Below are 21,924 nucleotides of genomic sequence, written 5' to 3'. Positions count from 1 at the left end.
ATTGTCCTGGATTCAGCTAGGATAGAGTTAATCATCTTTCTAGCAGCTGGTATGGTGCTGTGTTTGGGAGTCAGGATGAGAGCAGAGGTGGTAACACCCTGATGGTTTAGTTGTTGCCAAGCAGTCAGGCACTTTTTAGCTTTCATGCTGCCTGTCTAACAAGAAGGCAAAGGGTGCCCAGGGGACACAGCCAGGACAGGTGACCCAAACTAACCAAAAGGGTATTCCTGTAGCAATGATGGCATGCTCAGTGTAGAGGAGGGCTGGTGGGAGGAGCTTATAGCTCCAGGATGTGTTGCTTGGGGACAGTCTGGCTTTGGGATGGCTCTGAGCTGTGTGGTCTGAGTTGTGCAGTTCAGTGAGAAACTGTGTTGTTTATCACCAGTTTTGTATATTGTTTTAAGTCGTGATATTGTTATTTTTTTCCTCCCTTTGCTTTTTCAGTAACCTGTCCATATTCCAACCCACAAGGTTTGCCTTTGGTTTTTCTCTTCCCATCCCCTTCCTCACCCCTATTTTTGCCCTTGTTGGGGAGGAAGCAAACGAGCAGCTACATGGTGCTTAGCTGTCAGCTAGGACAATGTCATAGGAATTTTTCTCACCCCCAGTTCTTTGAGTTGCTTAAGTAGCCAGGGTTTGAGGATTTCCTGATGGGGTTTTTTGCTGTTTAATGGAAGAGAGGAAAGATGAGCTAGTAGAGATTTATCACAAGCTTGTGTGGGATTGCAGTGATCCATCCTATGTGCCCCATGAGAAACTTCTGTACAGAATGAGTGGTGTGTAGCACAGGAATGCCATGGGGAAGGACCTGAGAGATTGCAGAGGGAAGTAGCATTGGTTGCTGCTTGTAGTTTGATGTGCTCTTTCTGCACCAGAGGGCATGTTACCCTGAGTTACTCAGGAAAAGGCTGTTGAGTAGAGTAGACTTGTTAGAAGTGAGTGGTCCTCATAGGTTGCGTGTGACTTGTATACTGTTAAAACTTTTGTAAAGCCTTTTTTTTTAAAGGCAGGTAGCAGGAGGTGGGGAAGAAGGTCCTGAGAGCTTAGTTTTAAAACAATTACTTTAAAATAAGGCTTTCTGCTGTGCATTAGTGTTTTGCAAGTTAGATTAGTTTCTGGGTGTCCCTGAGTGTATAGCAAGGGCCTGGAAGGGTTGAAAGGAATGTCACCATTTTTTCTGAAGGAAAATTTTTTTTTAGCTTTTAAAAATTTGTTTATAGACACACACTTTGGCCTTTGCATTCTTACTGGGCACTCCCAATGAGTTGGGATTGAAAAAGCTCTTGGTGAGTGAAGAACTGAAGCTTAATGTAGAATGGACAAGCATGGAGAGAGTAAATTTTTTTTACTTGTTTCATTATTAGGAACAAGTGGCTAGGGAGGGGATTACAAGTGAGAGGAATCACTGGGATATAGGCCTATAATATAAAAGTTTAGGAGAAAGAACAGGATTTGGTGAGGACTGTGATTGAGGAGATGTCCTAAGTAGACCAAAAAATTGTTGGGTTTAAGCAGTTGAAGAGTTAAGGCAAAGGTTGACAGTTGTCTTCTACACCAGCTTGTTTTCAGATGGCAAAGTGAATCTGTGACTGAGGGAAGGGAGGCTGGAGGCAGCATTCTAAAATGTCTGTAAACATTTGGGTGTGATAGTGGGGGTATGTATTACACTTGATTTCAGTGGCTTTCCCTTGTGTGCAGTGCGTAATTTGGCTTGAGATACAGATTCTGTAGGATTCTGATGTCCTAAATACATGTGAAGCATGGTAGTGGCTTTCATGCTGCACTCTCAACTTCACAAAGTGATATATTCAGAAGTTCCAGGCAGAAATATGCTGCTTCTTTCATTATTTTGAGTCTTAACTGTAACGTGTGAAGAAAATGGGCAGGTTTTTATGGTGCTTGAGATGTGCTGTAATTCAGAAAAGCAGGTTTTGGTATGAAACAAATTACCAGAGTTTTTTTCTGCAAAGGAAAGCACTACTACGTGGTACAAATACTGGAATTAGTTTCAGGGCCCTTAAATGTAGGGAGTGGGTGAGAGGTTATCTGGTCAGATGTTGGTGGTAGCTGTTGTTTCTTGTTTTTGAAGCTTTTTGTTACTATATATCCTAAACCCCTGGATGACAAAAGAAAAAAGACACACCGAAACTGACTGCTTCTAAACAAAAAAACCCAAGCAGAAAAGGTTGGTAATGCTGAATCTTTAGTTAAGGAGTCACAGGAAAAGACACAATATTTGCAGCAAATTGAAATTGCCTACTTGCTGAGAAGTTCAGGAAGATGTGGGGAAGGGGCAACACTGGCTACAAATGCAGACTGGGGGATCAGATGCAGAAGGCCAGCTGTGCTGAGAGGGATTTAGGGGTCTTGGTTGACAGCAAGTTAAGCATGAGTCAACAGTGTGCCCAGGCAGCCAGGAAGGTCAACCGTATCCTGGGATGCATCAAGCATGGCATGGCCAGTCCAGGGAAGTGATTGTCCTGCCATGTAGAGTAGTGGTATTGGCCTCACCTTGAGTACTGTGTGCAGTTTTGGGCACCACAGTACAAGAGGAATGCAAAACTACTGGAGAGTGTCCAGAGGAAGACAATGAGGATGGTGAAGGACCTGGAGGGAAAGTTTTACAAGGAGAGGCTGAAGTCCCTTTATTCAGCCTGGGGAAAATGAGACTGAGGGAAGACCTCATCAAGGTCTATGGCTTCCTGACAAGAGGGAGCAAAGGGACAGGTGCTGATCCCCTCTCTTTGGCAACTGGTGATAGAACCTGAGGAAACAGTATGAAGCTGTGACAGCAGAGTTTTAGGTTGGATATTAAGAAGAGGTTCTTTACTGAGGGAGTGGTTGGGCACTGAGCTTGACTGAGTTAAGCATCGGGACTCAGTCCCATGGTCTGACTTGGTTGGTCCTATGTGGAGCCAGGAGTTGGACTTGATGATCCTTCTGAGTCCCAAATTCAGGATATTCTATGATTCTATGTGCAGAAGAGTAATGTGGTGTGATGCTTCACTTGGAGGTTGCCAGTGCTGTGCCTCAGACTTTTTTTAAGTTTGTAAAGTGAATAGGTTAAAGGGTAAAAATTTAACTCCCTTCACAAAAGTCAAAGCACTTGAAAGTCTAGACTCTTGTTATTGCTGAGCAGTTACTGAATTTGCACAGTATGTGGACTGTTCATTTAAGAACACTTATGTTTTCTAGGTGCAAATCCAATGGGAGTGAATGGAGGGGTAGGGGTTCAAACCTCTAATCTGCTGCCTGACTCAATGCTACATTCAACGATGAATTCTCAAAAGTAAGTTGAATTCTTCTTTGCACCCTGGCAATATTGCTCAGCTGCAAATAATGCTGATTGCCTATAACACATGAGAAGGGGATGAATGTAAGGATATTGGGTGCTTATGCTGGGAAGGACTAACTGGTGCTTGCTGCTAAAGGACAGTTGAAAAAGAAGCCTCATAGATGCAATGTCTTTATTCTTGACCTTTCTAAAGGGCTTGTTGTCCGTTTTAACTCTGTCAGTGCTTGAAAACTGATTTTATTGTGCCACAGAGGTTACAGGTGTTATCTGCTTCAAAATCTAGGCAGATCTGAAGCTCTGGTGCATTTACTGATCAGGGTGGCATAACACAAACCTGCCATTAATCTGCAGTGGGAGTAGGGGCAAGTTATTCACTGAGGTGTAAAAGCAATTCTTGTGCTTAATCTCATGGCACTTCTTGCATAAACACTGAGGTAAATGCCATCTATGGTCATCTATCCCTTTGGATTTTGTAGCTTTAGTGAACAGTTTTCCAAATCCTTGGGTAGGACGGCATGTCCTCTTTCACGGCGTTGTTTTGGTGTCTGTGCAGCTATTTCTGCAGAGTTTGTCCATTGATTAGGGAATGGCTGAACTAGCACTTTGTCCAAACATTATTCTAAAAGAGGCTATGACTGTAAGATGATTAAGCTTGGGCTAGACTTTTGCCCTCAATTCTTGCTCTGTTTTTGAAGCCCCATGATGAGTGAAAGCGCTAATGTTGCCAGTTTGGGAGCCATGCCAACAGCTCAACCCTCCAATACTGGAATTCGAAAGCAGTGGCATGAAGACATTACTCAGGATCTCCGAAACCACCTTGTGCATAAACTGTGAGTAGCTGATATCAAATCAATCTCCTGGTGGGTGAGCTGCTGCCTCTGAGGTGGGGACAGCAAGGAAGGGCAGGAGGAAGTCTGGCTTACAAAACCAGTGGTCTGGGTGTGAGTTCTCTTGGGTTACATGAGGAGGGAAAGCAGAAGCCCAAAAGCTCTGTTCCTGCTTTCCTGGTTGTTAATGGAGCCACAACTGCTGTTGTGGGGCTGTTGTGTTGGAAGAAGTGTCTCGCTCTATACTTGGACCATGAACACGGGGTGGTGTCCCCTGGGAGCAGTAGCAGTGCCTCAGTCTGTCAGAAGTTTTCCTCACTGCCTTGTTTGGCTCACTAGTCTCTGCTGATGTCCTGCTCTGGGGCAACCTCATTATTTGTGTGCCACCTTTTTCTTCTGTTCGTTTTCCCCAGAGTCCAAGCCATATTTCCCACTCCTGACCCTGCAGCACTGAAGGATCGGCGCATGGAGAATCTGGTGGCTTATGCTCGGAAAGTGGAAGGGGACATGTATGAATCGGCAAACAGCAGGGTGAGATGCCGTCCTCTGTCAGCCAGTGTCCTATCCCATGGCTGATCTGCCTTGATCTAACAGTGATGGGGAGGGAGAGGAGTGAAAGCCCTGAGGCCACGTGTGTTCAGGGGCTGCTGGGTGGGGTTGAGGAAGCAGCCAGCTGTCGGCTTCTGCCTGGGTGTGCCGGGGTTGGGGTGATGCCTGTCAGGGTGTGCTGTGCTGGGGACTTCTCAGGGTCCCCTGAAAGCAACATGATGGAGCTCCTCGTTGTGGCTCTCCCAAAGAAGTGAGGGACACCAGAAGAGAACTGGCTAGTGCTGGCCTTTTAGTTTCCTGGTGGCCTTTTTGGAAACCTGGTGGTTTCCAGCAGTGCCCTATCTATAGTGCTGCCTCCTATCTGTGTGTCAGGCCCTGCAAAGGGAGAGCCACCCCGACCCAAGCAGAAGTGTGAGGGTGGTAGGCTGCTTTCTAAGCTTGGATCACTGAGACCCGTTGACTTAATGTGTCTGTCATGTCCTTTCCTGACTTGTGCTGCTCCCCAACAGGCAGAGTACTATCACTTGCTAGCGGAGAAGATCTATAAGATTCAGAAGGAGTTGGAGGAAAAGCGCAGAACCAGGCTGCAGAAGCAAAACATGATCCCAAATGCTCCAGGCATGCCACAGGCTCCCATGAGTCAAGGGCCCAGCATGGGACAGCCCCAGCCAGGAATGTCTGCAAGTAAGAACGGTTGGGTTACTGACTAGCTGGTGCAGGGAAATCACAGAATCATGTGCTGTCATTTTGAAGGGCTTATGTCCATTTTGTCTTTTATTGTTTCATAGTTACCTGACTTGCTCAGAGTTAAACAGAACTTTCTTCTCTGTTCAGAAGAAATTCTACTTGTAGAATGTTTGCCTTGCTGATGTGTTAATGATGACAGATTATCTGAAAGCATTTAGTCTTCTGAATAAAGTTACAATCTTTTAATCTTTTATAGTTGCTTTGGTGGATGGAATAGTGATGAAGTTACATTCTTAATGTTACAGAACTTCAGAGTCTTTAGATTCACGTCTAGAGTTAAAGCTGTCAACTAGTATAAGAGAAATATTGTCATTGTATTTAGTTGTGTGGCATTCAAATTGATGATTGCTATTGCTGTTGTTGCTAAACAGAGTATGATGATTGGAGTGCTTAGGTATTTATGCCTTTCAAGGTTTTGATAGTCCTTGTTCTATGCCACATTTGTTTTTTCAAACAAATTACCTTACCAGCATGCAATGAAAACCAGATTTCACTTTTTTCCACATGCAGCTGTGTTCTATTTCACAGTAGTTCTGTTGCTTGAGTTTACGTTCCTAATGCAAACCAGATTATTACTACTGTTAACTTCCCTGCTAACCATGCATTTCTGTATTAGAATAACATTTATTTTGGAGAGGTGTTGATGATCAAAGCTGTCATGCTGCTAAAGTGTTTAATGTTTCTTTACAACATTAGGAAGGGATGAGGTGCTGTAGGCCAGCAGGTATCTAGTATATTTTTATTTGGGTAACAGATAAAACAGGTAACACTAGTTAGCGTGGATATTTTTAGTAAATTGGCAAAAGGCTTCTGCTGACTTCAGTCTTGTATTTCTAGTTAAGTCAAGTCATGTATACAATTGAAATACACCTAGAAATGCATCTAAATTGTACATTTCTAAATAGAGTTGCATCTCTTGCTCTGTATTAACTGTAAAAGAGAATTAACTATTTGGGAAAAAAATCTGCTTTAAGAGTTAATGTCTGTGATTCTGGACTGACAGCTCTGGAGACTGAAACAGTCTTTCTTAAAACTAAAAGCCCACCCCCCCCTCCCCCCCCCGCCTGTCTCCTCAGAGTTTCTCTAAAGAAAAGGATTTCCTTCTTCATTCACGCAGTCCTGCACCTTCTTAGATACTTTACAGTTAAGAATTGAGTTAAGGACGCTCATGGGAACAGATGTATAGCTGTCAGTGAGACTGTAATGAGTTGTCTGAGAAGATAGGATGAAAATTTGAATTAGTCAACCAAGGAGACAAACTTCTGGTTTTGGTTTTTTTTGTAACACTGCAGAAAGATCCGGTAGTTCCACGTGTGTGCTGTGAGACTGAGTTCTTTTTCTCCTGCTTAAATTCGAATGTATTTTGGTAAATCCACTTCTGGGTCTTTTTATACTTGAAGTCAGAACAGAATTTACCAAGATGCATTACTAAGATCCAGGAAAGACTCATAAAGGTTGATGCTGTGGCGTTGTTTGCTGTAACTTCTACAGAAAGTTGATGTTCAGCAGATGTGTTGTTTGGTTATTTATTATGTACTCCAAAAGTCCCCAAACTTAAGAGCTTTGATAAATCTGTTGAAAGATAGCTTTCATAGTGTTGCAAATCTAGATGTGTAGTAACAGTGTAGAGTGGTCTGCAAAGTTCTTGTCTCATGGAAAGTTCGTGAGCTGATGAGTTTTTGTACCTCGGTAACATCATTCAAATGTGTCATCTGTTGCCTTGTAAGCCAGGGTATTTCTATCAGTGGAACATGCTCAAGTTTCCAAGAAAACTTCTGGTTTTGCTGCATGCTTTCAGGACTCTCTTGAGTGTTTTAAGAGGTATTGGACTGTGTCCATACTAAAACCCATGTAGAAAAGAGTGTGTAATTCTCACGAAAATGTTTGGCAGATAAAAGCTTGTGGTCTTCAAAATGCCCTATCACCTTATCTGGTGTCTTTTTTACCAGATGGTCCTCTTCCTGACCCAACCTTGATACGTGCCAATGTGCCAAGCCAGATGATGAATCGCATGCAGGCACAGCCAGGTAAACATTTGAAGGAAATTTGATGCTATGATTTTGATCTTGCTGAAGTGTCATTGTCCTTCTTCACCTGCCATTTTCTCATTTACATAAGAAAATAGCTGTCTATATTGTATAGTATTTATATGTATTTTATTATACATATATATGTGTATAATCTTGTTAATTTGAGCTGCTTGCTTTGTTAAAGAGCTTGATGCTTTTGGAACTTATCATATGAACATAGGATGGTGGGGTTAGTCAAACACAGTGGGCCTAGCCTGCTTTGCTGAGGACATGTTGGTGCCGGGGGATGATGATGAGAACTGTTCCTCAAAAGGAAGGAGCAAAACCTTTGTTACCTATTCAAGAAGTATTGTAGCCAACATGAAGTACGTAAGGAAGTGAAGATAGTTTTAGTTTCTGTAAGTGAATTTCTAATATGTAATTAAGATAATGCAACTTTCTGTTGAAAGTTGATCTCCAGCAGTAGATGTGATACTTCCAGTGATGTCATGTACTCTGGTAGTTGTCAAACTTCAGAACTTGGAGAACGATTAGTGGAAACAAGCTTGTCTTATTTTTTGGGGGTGGGGGCGGAGGCACACAACACGACCCTAATCTGTATCCTGAGCCTGAGGTCTGGTAGATTGGACACATTAAGATTGTTCCATGTAATAGGTTGACGGAAGGAAATACGTCCTTTATAGTAATTCATGCTTCAGAACTGGTTGCTAGAAAATGAAGTTAGGAAGAAACTGACAGCATTTCTTCTCCAAATGTTGAACGATGCCCAAAGGAGAATTCAGGCCTTTGTTTATAAGTGATTTTTTTTTTGGCACAAATGCACAGGAATGAGTCAGTTTGGCCAGATGAACATGCAGCTGTCTCCGATGGGACCCCGGCAAACCCCTCCTCTTCAGCACCCTGGACAGCTAAGCCAGGCTGGGGCCATGAACCAGGTCAGTGTGTGTTTTGTCCAGGGTGTTGAGCTCACAGGTTTGCTTCTCTTGTCTGTGGTTTCCTTAACATAAATATTTTTTAAAAACAAAGCATTATTTCTTTATTCTTTTGATCTTTTGGTTCCTCCTTTTGCATCTCCACTAAAAAATTGGACTCATCTGTGGTAAGCCTTTGGATCTTGGTGGCAAAAATTGCCAGAAAAATAAGTTTAAGTGGCTTTTTTAGCTGTTGCATCCTTAAAACAAGGCACAAAGATAAAACTTGAGTCAGTCCCCAATCTGAAAACAATATCCTTTTCCTTGGCTTACAAGGGAAATCATTGTAATCCCTCTCGAGAGGAACTGTAAGTAGGCTTTCCACATTGTATCCTGCAGATAAGCAGCAAGCATCAATTTTGGCAACCAGATAAATGTTGTTTTGTAAATGTTATGGAGGTGTATGCATGTTGTGTGAAGTGAGTTCCTTTCTTTTCCAACAGATGGGATTTCCTTCACGTATGCAGCAGCCAGGAGTTGGCCAGCCTTCTGGTCAGAATCAGTTTCTACAACAGACCCCGTTCCCTGCTTCTTCCCCGGGAATGAACACAGCAAGCATGCCTATGACTCAGCCTGGCAATCAGACACCAGTTTCTCAAGTAAGTTTCCAATTTCTGGAAGCAGTGTCAGTGGGCTCTGTCATATGCTGGTTTCATTGTTCAGTTAGTAGTAATGGAGAAGAACTTGTTTTCTCAAGATGCTTTTGGAATTATAGTCAAGTGCATTTATTCATTGAGATTCTGAATTTTTCTGAAGTAGCATTGGGAATGGTGAGGGTGAAACGTTGTTGGCTTGTTCTCGGGCATGTCTGTGTGACAGGAATTAAGTTTGGTTTTATGGAGCAAGGAAGAGATTGTTACTCGGCATGCAGTAGTTAAGAATTTCTTGCTTAACAGTGAGGCAGCAGAGCCTGAGAAAGTAAAAGATTGTGGTAGAATAAGTGATAAAAGGGCATGTGTTTCCAGGACCAATGTGTATTACTGGCTTTGGGGGATAGGAGGGTTATCGCTACTGAAGATCTGAACTTACAGTCTAGCAGTTTCCTTTCTGTCCTTTCCCTCTCCCTTTTCAGCAAGAACCTTTCAGGCCAGGAAGAAGTAGGGAACGTCAGTTTGCTTCTCGTTGATGCTTCTTCCTAGTTTGCAGGCAAGATTATTGTGGAGTGACAAGATTTTTTTTCCTTGACCAATACAATTCTCTTTTTTTATTTTTTTTGTAATCTTGCAATGGTACAGTTACAGCTGTACTCATTTCTGATAAATTCAGTTTGTAGTCTTGGGGGTGGGGGTATGGGCACACTAGTGTATTTGAATGCAATTTTTCTCTGTGGTACGTTGTCCCATGTTCAGGATGTACAAATCTGCAGTTTCAGAAATAAATATTTTGTGAACTGGAAGTGTAGGTTTGCTGTTCTTTAAACATGTCAAAATATGTTTAAAGAATGGTTGATCTATTGAAACCTCTCTTTTAGAGCTGAATAAACTTTAAAACAGCTTTATGTTTGTGTGGAGCAAAATAAATTGAATAGACTATTTCTCCTTTTGAGATAGAATTATAGAAGAACAAACCAAATAGTTAATTTGTCACATTTTTAAAAGTATGGCAGTAACTGTGGGAAGGCAGCCATTTGACAGTAATTCCTCCCTTTCCTATTTCAAGTCATCACAAACCTGTATTTGTCTTCCCTCAGGCACAAATGACCAGCGCTTCCTGTCCTGTGAATTCTCCTGCAATGGCTCCAGGTTCTCAAGGAAGCCATATTCACTGCCCACCTCTTCCACAGCCTCCCATGCACCGAAACTCTCCTTCTCCAGTACCTAGTAGAACCCCAACACCTCACCACACACCCCCAGGCATGGGATCACAGCAACAGCAGGCAGCTGCTGCTGCCACTACTGCCTCCACACCTACTCCTCAGGCAATGCCACCTGGACCACAGTCGCAAACTATGCATCCCCCTCAAAGGCAGACTCCAACGCCTCCTCAGGCACAGCTGCCTCCACAGGTCCAGCCTCCAGTTCCAGTTACCCCTTCTGCAGAGCAACAGCAGCAGCCTTTGTCCCAGCAGAGCACGACTGCATCTGTTCCCACACCAACAGCACCGCTGCAGCCTCAGCACCCCACAACACCAGTAAGGAAGTACTTGAATTGTGCTATCCCTTCAGATGTTTTAAGTGTTAGGTCTAATTTTCAGTTGATATTTATTTTTGTGAGAGTCTGTGATAATGGAGGTAGCTCCTGGTATATTTAATATAAAAAAAGGGATTACTGCATTTGGGGAAATAACCTTTTTACATCAAGACATGTCTATAGATGATCTGGTGTTTCCCAGAAGGGAGCATTTCTCAGAATTACAGTGCATGTTTTGAAATTCACTGTGAAACATGGACGAGGCCTTCAGTTTGGTCTCCTTATGTGTAATGGTGGTGTACAGTAGGAAAACAACATGTAATTGTCTACATGCTAGGCCTTCCAGTGCATGTTTCTGTTGCATGCTTTTCTGTAGTTGTAGTTGTGCAGCAGTATGTTCAAGCGAAGCAAGTGAAAGGACTAGAGTGCATATTATACTTTGTGGAAGCATAGTGTAGGTAAAAGGTAGATTAGAACAGTAAGAATAAGCTCATTAGAAGCCTGTTTGTAATGTGTGTTCTGTTCCATCAGCTTTCACAGCCAGCCGTAAGCATTGATGGGCAGGTATCAAACCCTCCATCCACCAGCAGCACAGAGGTGAACTCTCAGCAGCCTGTTCCAGAGCAGCAGCAGCCACCCTTGCAAGAAGTGAAAATGGATATTAAAACAGATGAAGGGGAACCAGAACAAACAGAGCTGCCAATGGAGGAGAAATCTGAGGTGAGATTCTCATTTAGCTGCTGGGTAGAACGTGTAGTGCTGCTAGATGCTTTCTGTTTCCACGCAAGCCATTCCTTCCAGGGTTCAGCACCTGCTGCTACCTACTGCTGTGATACTTTGATTGCTGTTTTCTGGCCCTTCTTCCCAAAGAAGGGTCTCTGTTTTGTGGTGAAATGGTGGTAGAAGTTAGTGGCCACAGGAAGGACCATGGTAACGTGATTGCAGCCATGAGGCTTTTGTGTAAATGCCAGAGTAAGAGGGCACTAAGGTCAGTCCTTCAGATGTTATTGGCAGCTGTTAAATGTTAGAATAGCAGATACGTACATGATGGGCTGCCTTATTGGGCTCTGACAACTTGTCACCAAGGACAGCTAGGAGTGAGGCCACCAACAGTGTCACCCTTACAGCACGAGTTTAGGAGAGACTGTCAGACCTGCCTGAAGAGCTGGATAAACACCTGTGTGCTCAGAACTGAATAGCAGCTGATCATTGCTACTACTGCAATGCTTAAATATGTGTTCTAGCACACCTGCTCAAGTTTTAGGCAAGTTTTGGCTAGAAAGTAGATGCCCTTAATCCTAAGGAGGAGTGGTGGGCAGGGTGGCAGATGAGTTTAAAGGACAGAAGTGTGGGTGGACGATTTGATGTAAGGCTTAAGTGACAGTCTCCAAATTACTTTCCAGGTTAAAGTAGAACCAGTCATGGAGGAATGTAAACCAGAACCAATGGAACAAGATGAGAAGAAATCCGAGGTGAAGACAGAAATACAAGAGGGGGAAGAAAGACCTACTACTCCAGCTACTCAGTCTTCTCCGGCAGCTGGGCAGTCTAAGAAAAAAAGTAAGCAGGAATATTGTTCTGACTGAAATTCCCTGCATCTCCCTAGATAAATTCTTGAGTGAAAACACCCCAGCAATTTTTGGTAATTAGGAGGCTTATATGGATTGTCCTTTGTGACTTCTGGACAGAAACATCTAATAATACATGTGTCTGTAATTGGCTTTGGGCAAGTTCTTCAAGGCTTTAGTATTAGATATTAAGCCTTAAGTAACATTGTCAATACAGTAGAGATTTTAAATACTCCTCAGTTACAGATCATCTAGGCAGGCAGGTTTCTTCCTTACAGCTGTTTCTGCTATCTTTCTAATGTTGATTTGTTTTTCAAAAGTTTTCAAGCCAGAAGAGTTGCGGCAGGCACTTATGCCAACACTGGAGGCACTTTACCGGCAGGATCCAGAATCTCTTCCATTTCGACAGCCTGTGGATCCCCAGCTGCTAGGAATTCCTGTGAGTGTCTTAGCAAGATACTTTCCCTGGCTTTAATTCCAAGATACTATGCTATACCTGTTGAGAACAGGCTTAAATATATATTATTAACACCTTTTATATTGAGGCCTTTGAAGAGGTTTATCTTAGGCAGTGAAACAAAATGTCTGACATGCGAAAATGTGGGTTTTTTCCAAAGCTCAATCAGTTCTGATCAATAAATAAGCAGGTACACTGTACACTGAAGCGATTACCAACAGATCCTCAGTGCTATGTGGGCTTTTCGTGGATGTTGCTTCATGTTGTGATGCTTCCATTCCTGAATTTCATAGGTGTTTCTCATTGTATATGAAATTTGGCTGAATATATGGGAAGCTGAGCAGATCAAAACCACTTCAAAATAATCCATCAATGATTATTAATCAGTTAAAATTGAGGAAGCTGTTAAACTTCTGGTGTTTCAGTTGAATTTTCTGCTTGTTCTAGAATTATCTTCAAAAGACATTATTCTTCAAGGATCTGTGTTTTAATTTCTCTAGATTAACCATGCAACTTTACTATGTATACACAAACGTATATAAATAGATGTCCTTAGGTGCTTCAGGCAATGTTTTTTGCTTTGAAGCAAAAGGGGGTTTGTTAGTTTTTCATGTGTGGGTTTTTTTAGGCTAGATACTGCAAATATTCAAGGCTTTCTGTATTATAAGCAGGCATATATGTTGCTAATATTCTTTAATGAGCTCTCAGTTGGCTGTCATACTCTGAGGACTTTGTAGAAGTGGTTCTGTAACTGCTTGGGTGGGAATTGGAAAAAGGCATTCTTTAGAGGAAGCATGATATATTTATCATCTAGTAGTTCTTTTTGTTTATTACATTGTCTGGTCTACTGAAACCAGTCGCTTTCTATTAATGCTCTTGTGTATATTCTCAGATCACAGTGGCTGCAAAGCCATTGCCGTTTCCTACTTCTTGTAGTACTTGTTTTGCTGACTAAAATTAGAGTGGCTTCAGAAGTGGTAGAGCAATAGAGCCTGAGAAATAAAGGAATAATGGAAAGGAAGCACTGGGGAGTGATATGGTATTGCTTAGCAATTTCATTGTGTGCCACAAGCGATTTGACAATCAAGTCAGGGAGGGACCTCTTTTTCTCAATGTGCCGCAGAAGAATTTCTGTGCAGAGAGTGTGCGTGCTGTGGTGTCACAGCATAGCTCTGTAGGCAGGTTTTGATACACTGTGTATTCTTGCAGGATTATTTTGACATAGTGAAGAACCCCATGGACCTCTCTACTATCAAGAGGAAGCTAGACACAGGACAGTATCAGGAGCCATGGCAATATGTAGATGACATCTGGCTTATGTTCAATAATGCCTGGCTGTATAACCGCAAAACATCCCGGGTATACAAGTACTGCTCTAAACTGGCAGAGGTGTTCGAACAAGAAATCGACCCGGTCATGCAGAGCCTTGGTTACTGCTGTGGAAGAAAGGTAAGAAAACAAATGTCTCTGCTGCTTGCTTCCTGATATTGAAGGGCGGGGAGGGAAGGGAAATACAGCTGTTGCAATTGTTAGGAGTCGTGGTGCGAAGAAAAAAGCCAAAAAATCTGAAAGTTTACCAGGACTTAACGATCCTGAGTAATCAGCTTTTGGGGGTTTTATGGATCTTCTCATTCTATCTAGTGCTTAAATCTATTCCTATATAAGCCCTTGAGGGAAACAAGTCACTAACTTATGTCTTATTTTGCTTAATATCTGTTTGCTATTGCAAATTAAACAGATGTGGGTTACTGCAGAAGGGCAATATTTCACTGTATGTCGAGACTCTGTGTTTCCATTGTCTTGTTCTGATACACTTTCCATCTTTGGAGAAGAGCTTACTTGAAAATAACAGCCCACTGAATGTCTTTGACTAGCACTTCATGCACTGGCTGTACTCTGAGATCTGTGCACAGAATAAAGTGGAAATGATCATTGTCTGGGTCACACTTGCTTCCCATGGAGAGCAAGTGAAAACACGTATGAGTGCTAAGACGACCCATTTCTTTTTGCAGTTGGAGTTCTCACCACAGACATTGTGTTGCTATGGCAAACAGCTATGCACAATCCCTCGAGATGCCACTTACTACAGTTACCAGAACAGGTAAGGAAAGATCACTTGGTGCAATTTTGTGCATGCTGCAATCAATCTGTTAAAAGGCGTGCATGTGTTTACGTATACACCCTCTTTATATGTCTACACCTTTGTGTTTTAAGATTAAAATTTGCTGGAAGTACCCTTGAATTTTTACCTTGTGTGTTAATGATTTCTTTCTGCAGAAGTCCATTACAGTCTTTGCTCTTTCCCTTTTGTTTGGAGAAACATGATGTTTTACTAAATTTTTATCCAGCAGTTATTAAATCGTCAGTCATCTACAAATCAAATACACAAGTCTGTTGTCTTCTGCTTCCTACTATGCACCAGTATTTTTTTCCTGCAGAACACTGAGTAAACTATGCAGCAAGTGTATTAATGCTTGTAGTACTACTTATACTTGGCAAGCCTCATGATGTTAACACTGAAGAGTAAACTTACTTTTGTGGTGCAGGTCTTCATTGGAAGATTGTGTATTCAGATCTTCAGTCGATTGATGCTTGCTTTTTCTCCCCAAGTTGCCTTACGGGAGCTGCCTTGCACTAGCTGTCAGCAGCTGTGTAAAGAGCTGTCACTTCTACTGCTCTTTTGAATATTTTTTTGACTTGGGGTTTATGAAAGGATTTAAACTTGACTTCTGAAAGAAGGTTTCTTGCTAGGTGTTACTTTGCCAATTGAGGAAACGAGGCAGGAAGAAGCAGGGAAATATGTTCTGTAGCATTCTCATATCCCCTGGCCTGTCACCAATATGTGCCTGTTAGAGCAGAGCACTGCTCACCTCCAAACTCTGTCACTTCCCTCAATATAGTTCCCGCTGTCCATTCTTTCCAACAAACAAAACCCTGCAGGAGAAACAAAAATAAGTAAATAAGATACTAAGGCTTTTACCTGAAAGCCAAAAAGATTTTGCAATAATTGTAGTTTTCTTAAGCAGCTGGTCAGGTGAAAGCAACCAGAGAGCTGCAGAAGTGTCATCTTCACCTTCTTTAAACTTTCTAAAGGTTTCATTAGTGAATTGGAGGTCTTTAAGAGTGGAGTAGAAGTTGAGTGTATAGTATCCCACTATTATACCATTAGACTTGGATAGTGTAGAGCTTTTTGAATCATAAGTCAGTATCTTCTGCTTACGTTTATCTGTGGGCAAGCACTAGATGGACCAAAAGACTATAATGCAAAAATTCTATATTCTTCATATATTTTCCAACATTAGAAGGGAATGTTTGCACTGTAACATGTTTGTACATGTGACTTGTAAATTGTTACTTACACATGTGTATCTATAGACTGAAATGTGCAATTCCAGAAGTACTCTGCATTATTGCAGATGAAAACTGCGAGAGTTGGGTTTTAGCTTAACAGCTTCTATAGTATTGGTTTGTGTAGCTCTCTAATAAATCCATTTGGATTTTCTTCTATTTCTTTTTATTTTTGTCTTGTGTACACAATTAACATGCCTTAGTAATGGAGAGGCCACAGTTTTAGAACTTTCTTGAGGGCTGGGGTAGAATCTTGATTTAATCACTCATTTATTGAAGTGTAAATGAAATCTTTCTCTGTAATGCTTGTTATATTGATACCTGGACTGTTCTACACTCTAGACTGATTTTATGGCAGAATCATACTAATGTAGACCCTTATATGTGTGTAGTTTATGTCAGGTATTCAGTTAAAGTACAGTTTGATAGTACTATAATGTCTGTAAGATTTTTGAGGATGGATTTTTACTGTTCTTTAAGCTTCTGATGTTTAGCTTTCCCTTTCAACTGGGAGAGAATCCTGTGGCCTTTTCAGCATTTATACATTTAAGATGGAAGACTATCCCTCTTCCATTGATCTCCTGCAGATCCTCCTGCCAACAGAACTGCTGTGCTGATAAACAAGTCAGAGTAGCAGTTCTTCCTTCCTTCTGCTCTTTTCCCTTTCTCATTTTAATTCTTTGCTGTACGTGGCATGGATTATTAAAATGAAGAGGGTATGGGTATGCTAAAATGGAATACTCTTGTTTAATTTGCTTTAATCATTTGCTGCTTGTGAACCCATTTTGAGAGATTTAATGCTAATCTGTGCTTTGCCTTGGCTTTCTGCTTTGTGTTGTCTTGTCCTGCTTCTGTGTTTTTGTTTTGTCCTGCAAACCCCCATTTCTTTGTGTGTTATTTTTTTTTTCTCCTTCATGCTTGTCATTGTCTGCACTTGGCTTTGATTGCGCAAAAAAACCCCAAAAAATCCAAACCAAAAAAAACCAAACCAACCAAACACAATGTGGGGCCCATAAATCTGCATCATTGAATATCCCTGTCGCCGTTGATGACCTGCTCTCTGCTCCTGTCCCTTCCTTGGCCTGCTGTGATTGGTGGCTCCGTTGCTTGGCTTGGGCTGTGTTGTATGGACGGAGCAGTTCACCCAAATATGGCCTTCTTGCTGACAGGTATCATTTCTGTGAGAAGTGCTTCAACGAAATCCAAGGGGAGAGCGTTTCTCTGGGAGATGACCCATCACAACCTCAAACGTGAGTTACTCATGTTTGCTTGAGCTGTGCAATTATAAGCTGTGTCCTGGCCAGTGGTGCTTTCTCAGAGGGAAGGAGTGTAGTGTTAGGAAGCCCTTACTGTTTGTAGGCTGGTAGAGGGTGGACCAGATTTTTTCATAAAAGCCTGGACTTGTGCTGTAAATGATTTTTTCTTTAAAATCTGAGCTGACTGAATTGTAGTGAGAAATAGGCATTTGGTGCATAAAGTTACAACTATACCAATAGAGGGGAAAGAACAGAATCTCTTTTTCTGACAAAATGTGAAAGTATTCCCCAGCAGAAAGACAACTATTGCCTGCAAGCAGGTAGATGACACAGCTGAAACAGCCTGTTTATAGACTGGCTGTGTTATTAAACTTATATTCAACTTCAGATTGGTTTTCATCCAAATCAGAAGCAGGCAGCTTCCTTTTGCCACACAAATATTTCACTGTTGGAGTGCCATCTGCTTATGAGAAATACTGTGCAGTTGTTAAGGAGATCATGGTAAAAGGCCATGCATAGGTTTAGCTGCCTTTTCCATGCTGGCAGGAAACTTCTGGGACAGTCTCATTCTGGTGAACCCTCCTTACACCTTGCCCAAAAAATCTTGAAGTAGAATTTGGGGAGACTAAGGAAACCATTGAGGGACAGATGAACGCCGAGCAGTGTTGAAGAAAGCTCTCTGAGGGGAGAGCATTTCAGGAACACTGCACACAGAAGCCAGTGAGGAACTTAGGAAAGCCTGAAGTCAGGGGAGAGCTGCTGAAGCTGGTAGCCAGACAAACAGATTTAACTTCCATCAGAAGTAGCTGTTGTCTCTAGCAGCATTTTACCAAACTCTGCTTGTGCTGCTGGATGAACAGTAGTGAAAGCATCCACTGGAGCTTGGGAAGATGTAGGATGTACATCTGCCCTTCTGGAAGGAAAAAGAAAGCAGTAATGTTTGTGTGCTTGTCAGTGCAGTGGGCTGTGTCCCAGTGGATAGCGTGGATTACTACTCAACTAGAACCAAAGACCCAAAGTTGAATCAATGTTGTCCAGTTTTGTTAATATAAGATGTGAAGTATGAAGTATTTACATGAGAAGCAAATATCTATATACTTGTAAATCTGTGTATAAACAACTGCCGAATATGTTCATGTATATATATATTTTTTTTGAGCTGCTGAGTAGAGTCTTTCTCTTACATGTAAGTTGGGAAGGTTGGCCACAAACCTTCTGAGGCATGGCAGAAGGCAGCATAGAGTGCTTTTGATTTTTACACTAGATTTGAAAGCACAGATGCTGAATACAATATTTTTTTAATAATGAAAACAACCAAAAGCTCTTTGAATGCAAGCAATGGCAAGAATGTACTTCCAGCTCCTAGTATTCTTTTTTTAGCTGATTTAAATGCTGAGTAGTTGTGCAGTGAAAATGGAAGCTGTAGGCTGCACACAAGGAGCAAGTACACTTTTGAATGTTCCCTGACCTGCTTACAGGCTTTCTCTTGGGTGCTCATTTTACTGGGGCATAAAGATCCCTCTCTTCTCACAACCTATAGTTAAATGAACAAAAGCAAAAAAGATTAGCAATATATATGTTAAGTCCTTTTTACAGTTCCACTCACCATATTGGAGCTTGAGGTAACTGGGAGATTGAACCTTCCTTGATCTGATAAGGATCTTCAAGTACTCTGCAGGAGGCACTATTCAGAATAAACACTGAAATGAAAAGATAGGAGAATGAATTCACCTCATGCAAGTTAGATTGTGTTACTGTCATTGGTTCTCAGAGAGGCATGTACCGGTCATCTCACATCTTACAGCACCCTGTTTACCTCAGAGATATGGGTGGTATTATATGATTATTCTTGACTGTTTTGAACCAGATTGGTATAAAATATATCAGAGACCTCACTGTCAAAAAGATGGAATTTCTAGCCTTGCAAATGCTTTGGGGAAAGGAAAGCTAGTGCGGAGTAATGGTTGGGTTGGAGGTGCTGGATTTGGAAGCTGAAATTTATCCTTTGAAGTTAATCTAGGAGGAAGGCTAGGGGAATCTGAAATGAGATAACCTACCTTTCTTGGTAATCAAAGATAATTGGAATTCTCTGCTTTCAGAATATCGGAGGGGCATATCAAATAGTACTTTCACATTGGAATACCAATCAGACTGGTCCCAAACTTGAATGTCAGCAAGTTTTACTGTTTATCCTGTAATAAAACCAAATAAAGGAGCAATGTGGTTCTTTACAAGCTATTGTCCATAGAAAAGCATGTTTTCCACAGGCAGAGTCAAGGGTTGTGTATACTTTTGTTGTCTGTCACTCTGAAATGCAACTCCTTTCCCTGTAGTGCCAGTGAGTATTTAAAAAAATCTGCTTGCCAAGTTCTGTTTTGGTGTGTGGATGTGTGTGCTATGGCATGAATGGATGTTGTCTTGTGTTAAAACTGAGTTTTATTGCCTGTTTCTCCGTAGCACGATAAACAAAGAACAGTTTTCAAAAAGGAAAAATGATACACTGGACCCTGAACTGTAAGTAATGCTGTCACACTTTGATCCTCACGATAGCTGGTCTGTAAAATACGTGTTATTCATTCGCTGTCAGCTTTGGTTTTCAATGTTTTCCAAATTTCATGTAGCTGGCGGGGGTTGCTCAGTGAGTGGCGTATCTGGCATTCTGTCCTGAGAACCCAAACCACCACAGCTGTACTTGAGAAATATGTAGCACTGTATTTATGGGCCAAAATTAGCATAGTTTGTTGTCTCAAAGAAAGATGATTCAACAGAAAGATGAGTGCAGATAACTGCTGTGAAACCCTGTTGTGGCAAATGCTCGCATCTCAGAACTGATTTGGGTCATTTGGCAGTAGCTCTTCTGGTGCTTTTGGCTTTTCTAGTCATCATCTTTTACAGGCGGTTGTAGTAGAAGGGAGAGTTGTTAACCCGCCTTTTCTGCACTGCTCTGAAAGCAGAACTGTAGAGACGGAGTAAATTTAAGAGGATGGTGACTCAGCTGCTTTTCTTTATATTCCTGATGGCTTTTTTGAAACCATTTTACACGTTCCTGCATGATGCACCTATGCTGGTACTCTGCAAATGTTACCTTCATTTTAAGATGAATAAGCAAAAAGGATGTGTATTCCTCCCACCCCATCCTTCTAAGGGCATAAGAGTCAGCTGGTTCTGTTTTACAAGGGGTGTGAGAAGGGGAGAGAACAGTAACTCGATTTGTAAGATTTCTTTCCCTTTGTTATAGTGATGACGCAGCCTGGTGCTAAAATGCAAGCCTAACTTACAGTATGATACCATATGCCCTACATACATGACAGCTATTCATTCAAAGCCTCAGACTCTTTTATAAATAGATATGTTCAAAAGGATTCACTGTCCTGATACCCAAAGCAACCTTAGTTATTTTGGATAATTGTATTCACCAACATCTGCAAAGTAGGACCAGTTGTCCTAAAATCTCTGCTAGTCTTCTGAAAGTGACTTTGACGTTACTTCTGTTTTCTTCCTTCCCACCTTTCTGCAGTATATTTGCATTGTATCCCAGGCTTCAAGCGTAGTGGGGCAACTAACAGCCAACTATTTCTCCTGCTTCTTTGCTTCCGAGACCTGGGAATCCATTTTTCTTTCTTCATTATAGCAAAAAGCAGTTTACAGATTTTATCCTTAGAAGGGCTTCACTTGAGGGGAAAAAAACATAAATAACTGGATGGTAGTAAGACAAGCAAATGGTTATGTGTGCCTACATAGTCTGCCTGACTTGAGCTGACAAATTCATTCTGTAGAGTGTTCTCAACATATATGTGCCTTGTGTGTTAAAATAGGCTCAGGAGCATAAATGCTAGAACTCCTGCAATAAAATGTTACAAGATACACAAGCAGTGATACTACTAACCTTGCTTCCCTTCATCTTTTTTCCTTCTACAGATTTGTTGAATGTATAGAGTGTGGAAGAAAAATGCACCAGATCTGTGTTCTTCATAATGAGATCATTTGGCCTTCTGGGTGAGGAATTTCTCCTTCTTAAGTAGCAAGAATACAATACATTTACTAGAGTTAATAAGCATTCTTAAAATGGTTATATTAAAAAGAGTATCTAATGGAAGTTGCACATACACCTGAAAATTTTAACAGAATACATAGGGTAACATCAAATTTAGGCGTCATGTCTTACTGTGCTGTCTGTACAGTTGTTTCTAATCTTAAATGGTTTTTTTACCTTACTATGTGAGGAAGAGAGGGCTGATACTAGTTCTTCATGAAAAGTCATCTTTAGTTCTGGTAACAATTTTATACTGGTTTGGTTTTTGTACAAACAATATTGCTTTGTTACCTTTAAAAAAACCAACTGTAACCAGTAAAGGCTTTAACAGGTAATTTCACTCTCTTGACTTATTTGACTTGTCAAATTTTGACTTGTCAAATTAAGTGTGAAAAATTATCTGGTCATCTTTAGATACTCCATAGCTCTTGATCAAATTACCAGCACTTATTTTTCTGATTGCTTTAAAATGTTTTTTTTAAAGCTGATAAATTATCTGCAGATAAATCTCAGTTTAAGTGTGTTCCTTTTCTTGACAAGAAAGATAGGACTTTTTCACCGTTCTGTTGCCATCCATACTGCTGCAGAGGAGGGTAGACAACCTGTAACTAAGGAAGAATCTGTCCATCACTTCATGCTACAGCAGGGTTCAGAAAAAAAAAAACCCAGCAGCCTTTTGCTTTAAGTATTGTAGTATCACATCTTTATCAAAC

The 21,924-nt window shown here is 41.3% G+C and overlaps 1 protein-coding gene across 2 annotated transcripts in view; it reads left to right on the top strand.

Moving 5' to 3' along the window:
• The window catches only part of EP300 (EP300 lysine acetyltransferase), a 64,211-nt gene that overhangs the window by 28,313 nt on the left and 13,974 nt on the right, over positions 1 to 21,924 (top strand). The window contains exons 7-22 of one of the 2 annotated variants that reach the window (XM_084270347.1): positions 3,196 to 3,289; positions 3,991 to 4,125; positions 4,536 to 4,653; positions 5,181 to 5,355; positions 7,368 to 7,445; positions 8,274 to 8,383; positions 8,863 to 9,018; positions 10,110 to 10,550; positions 11,081 to 11,269; positions 11,953 to 12,109; positions 12,438 to 12,556; positions 13,784 to 14,023; positions 14,587 to 14,675; positions 17,092 to 17,172; positions 19,636 to 19,692; positions 21,097 to 21,174. In XM_084270347.1, the coding sequence (XP_084126473.1) occupies positions 3,196 to 3,289; positions 3,991 to 4,125; positions 4,536 to 4,653; positions 5,181 to 5,355; positions 7,368 to 7,445; positions 8,274 to 8,383; positions 8,863 to 9,018; positions 10,110 to 10,550; positions 11,081 to 11,269; positions 11,953 to 12,109; positions 12,438 to 12,556; positions 13,784 to 14,023; positions 14,587 to 14,675; positions 17,092 to 17,172; positions 19,636 to 19,692; positions 21,097 to 21,174 (2,317 nt within the window). Of the gene's footprint in view, positions 1 to 3,195; positions 3,290 to 3,990; positions 4,126 to 4,535; positions 4,654 to 5,180; positions 5,356 to 7,367; positions 7,446 to 8,273; positions 8,390 to 8,862; positions 9,019 to 10,109; positions 10,551 to 11,080; positions 11,270 to 11,952; positions 12,110 to 12,437; positions 12,557 to 13,783; positions 14,024 to 14,586; positions 14,676 to 17,091; positions 17,173 to 19,635; positions 19,693 to 21,096; positions 21,175 to 21,924 lie in introns of both variants that reach the window. The other variant, XM_084270346.1, reaches the window with a different exon arrangement.

This window comes from Gallinula chloropus (assembly GCF_964237585.1).
Source record: "Gallinula chloropus genome assembly, chromosome: 1".
Lineage (NCBI taxonomy): Eukaryota > Metazoa > Chordata > Aves > Gruiformes > Rallidae > Gallinula > Gallinula chloropus.
This window is presented reverse-complemented; position numbering and strand designations above follow the sequence as displayed.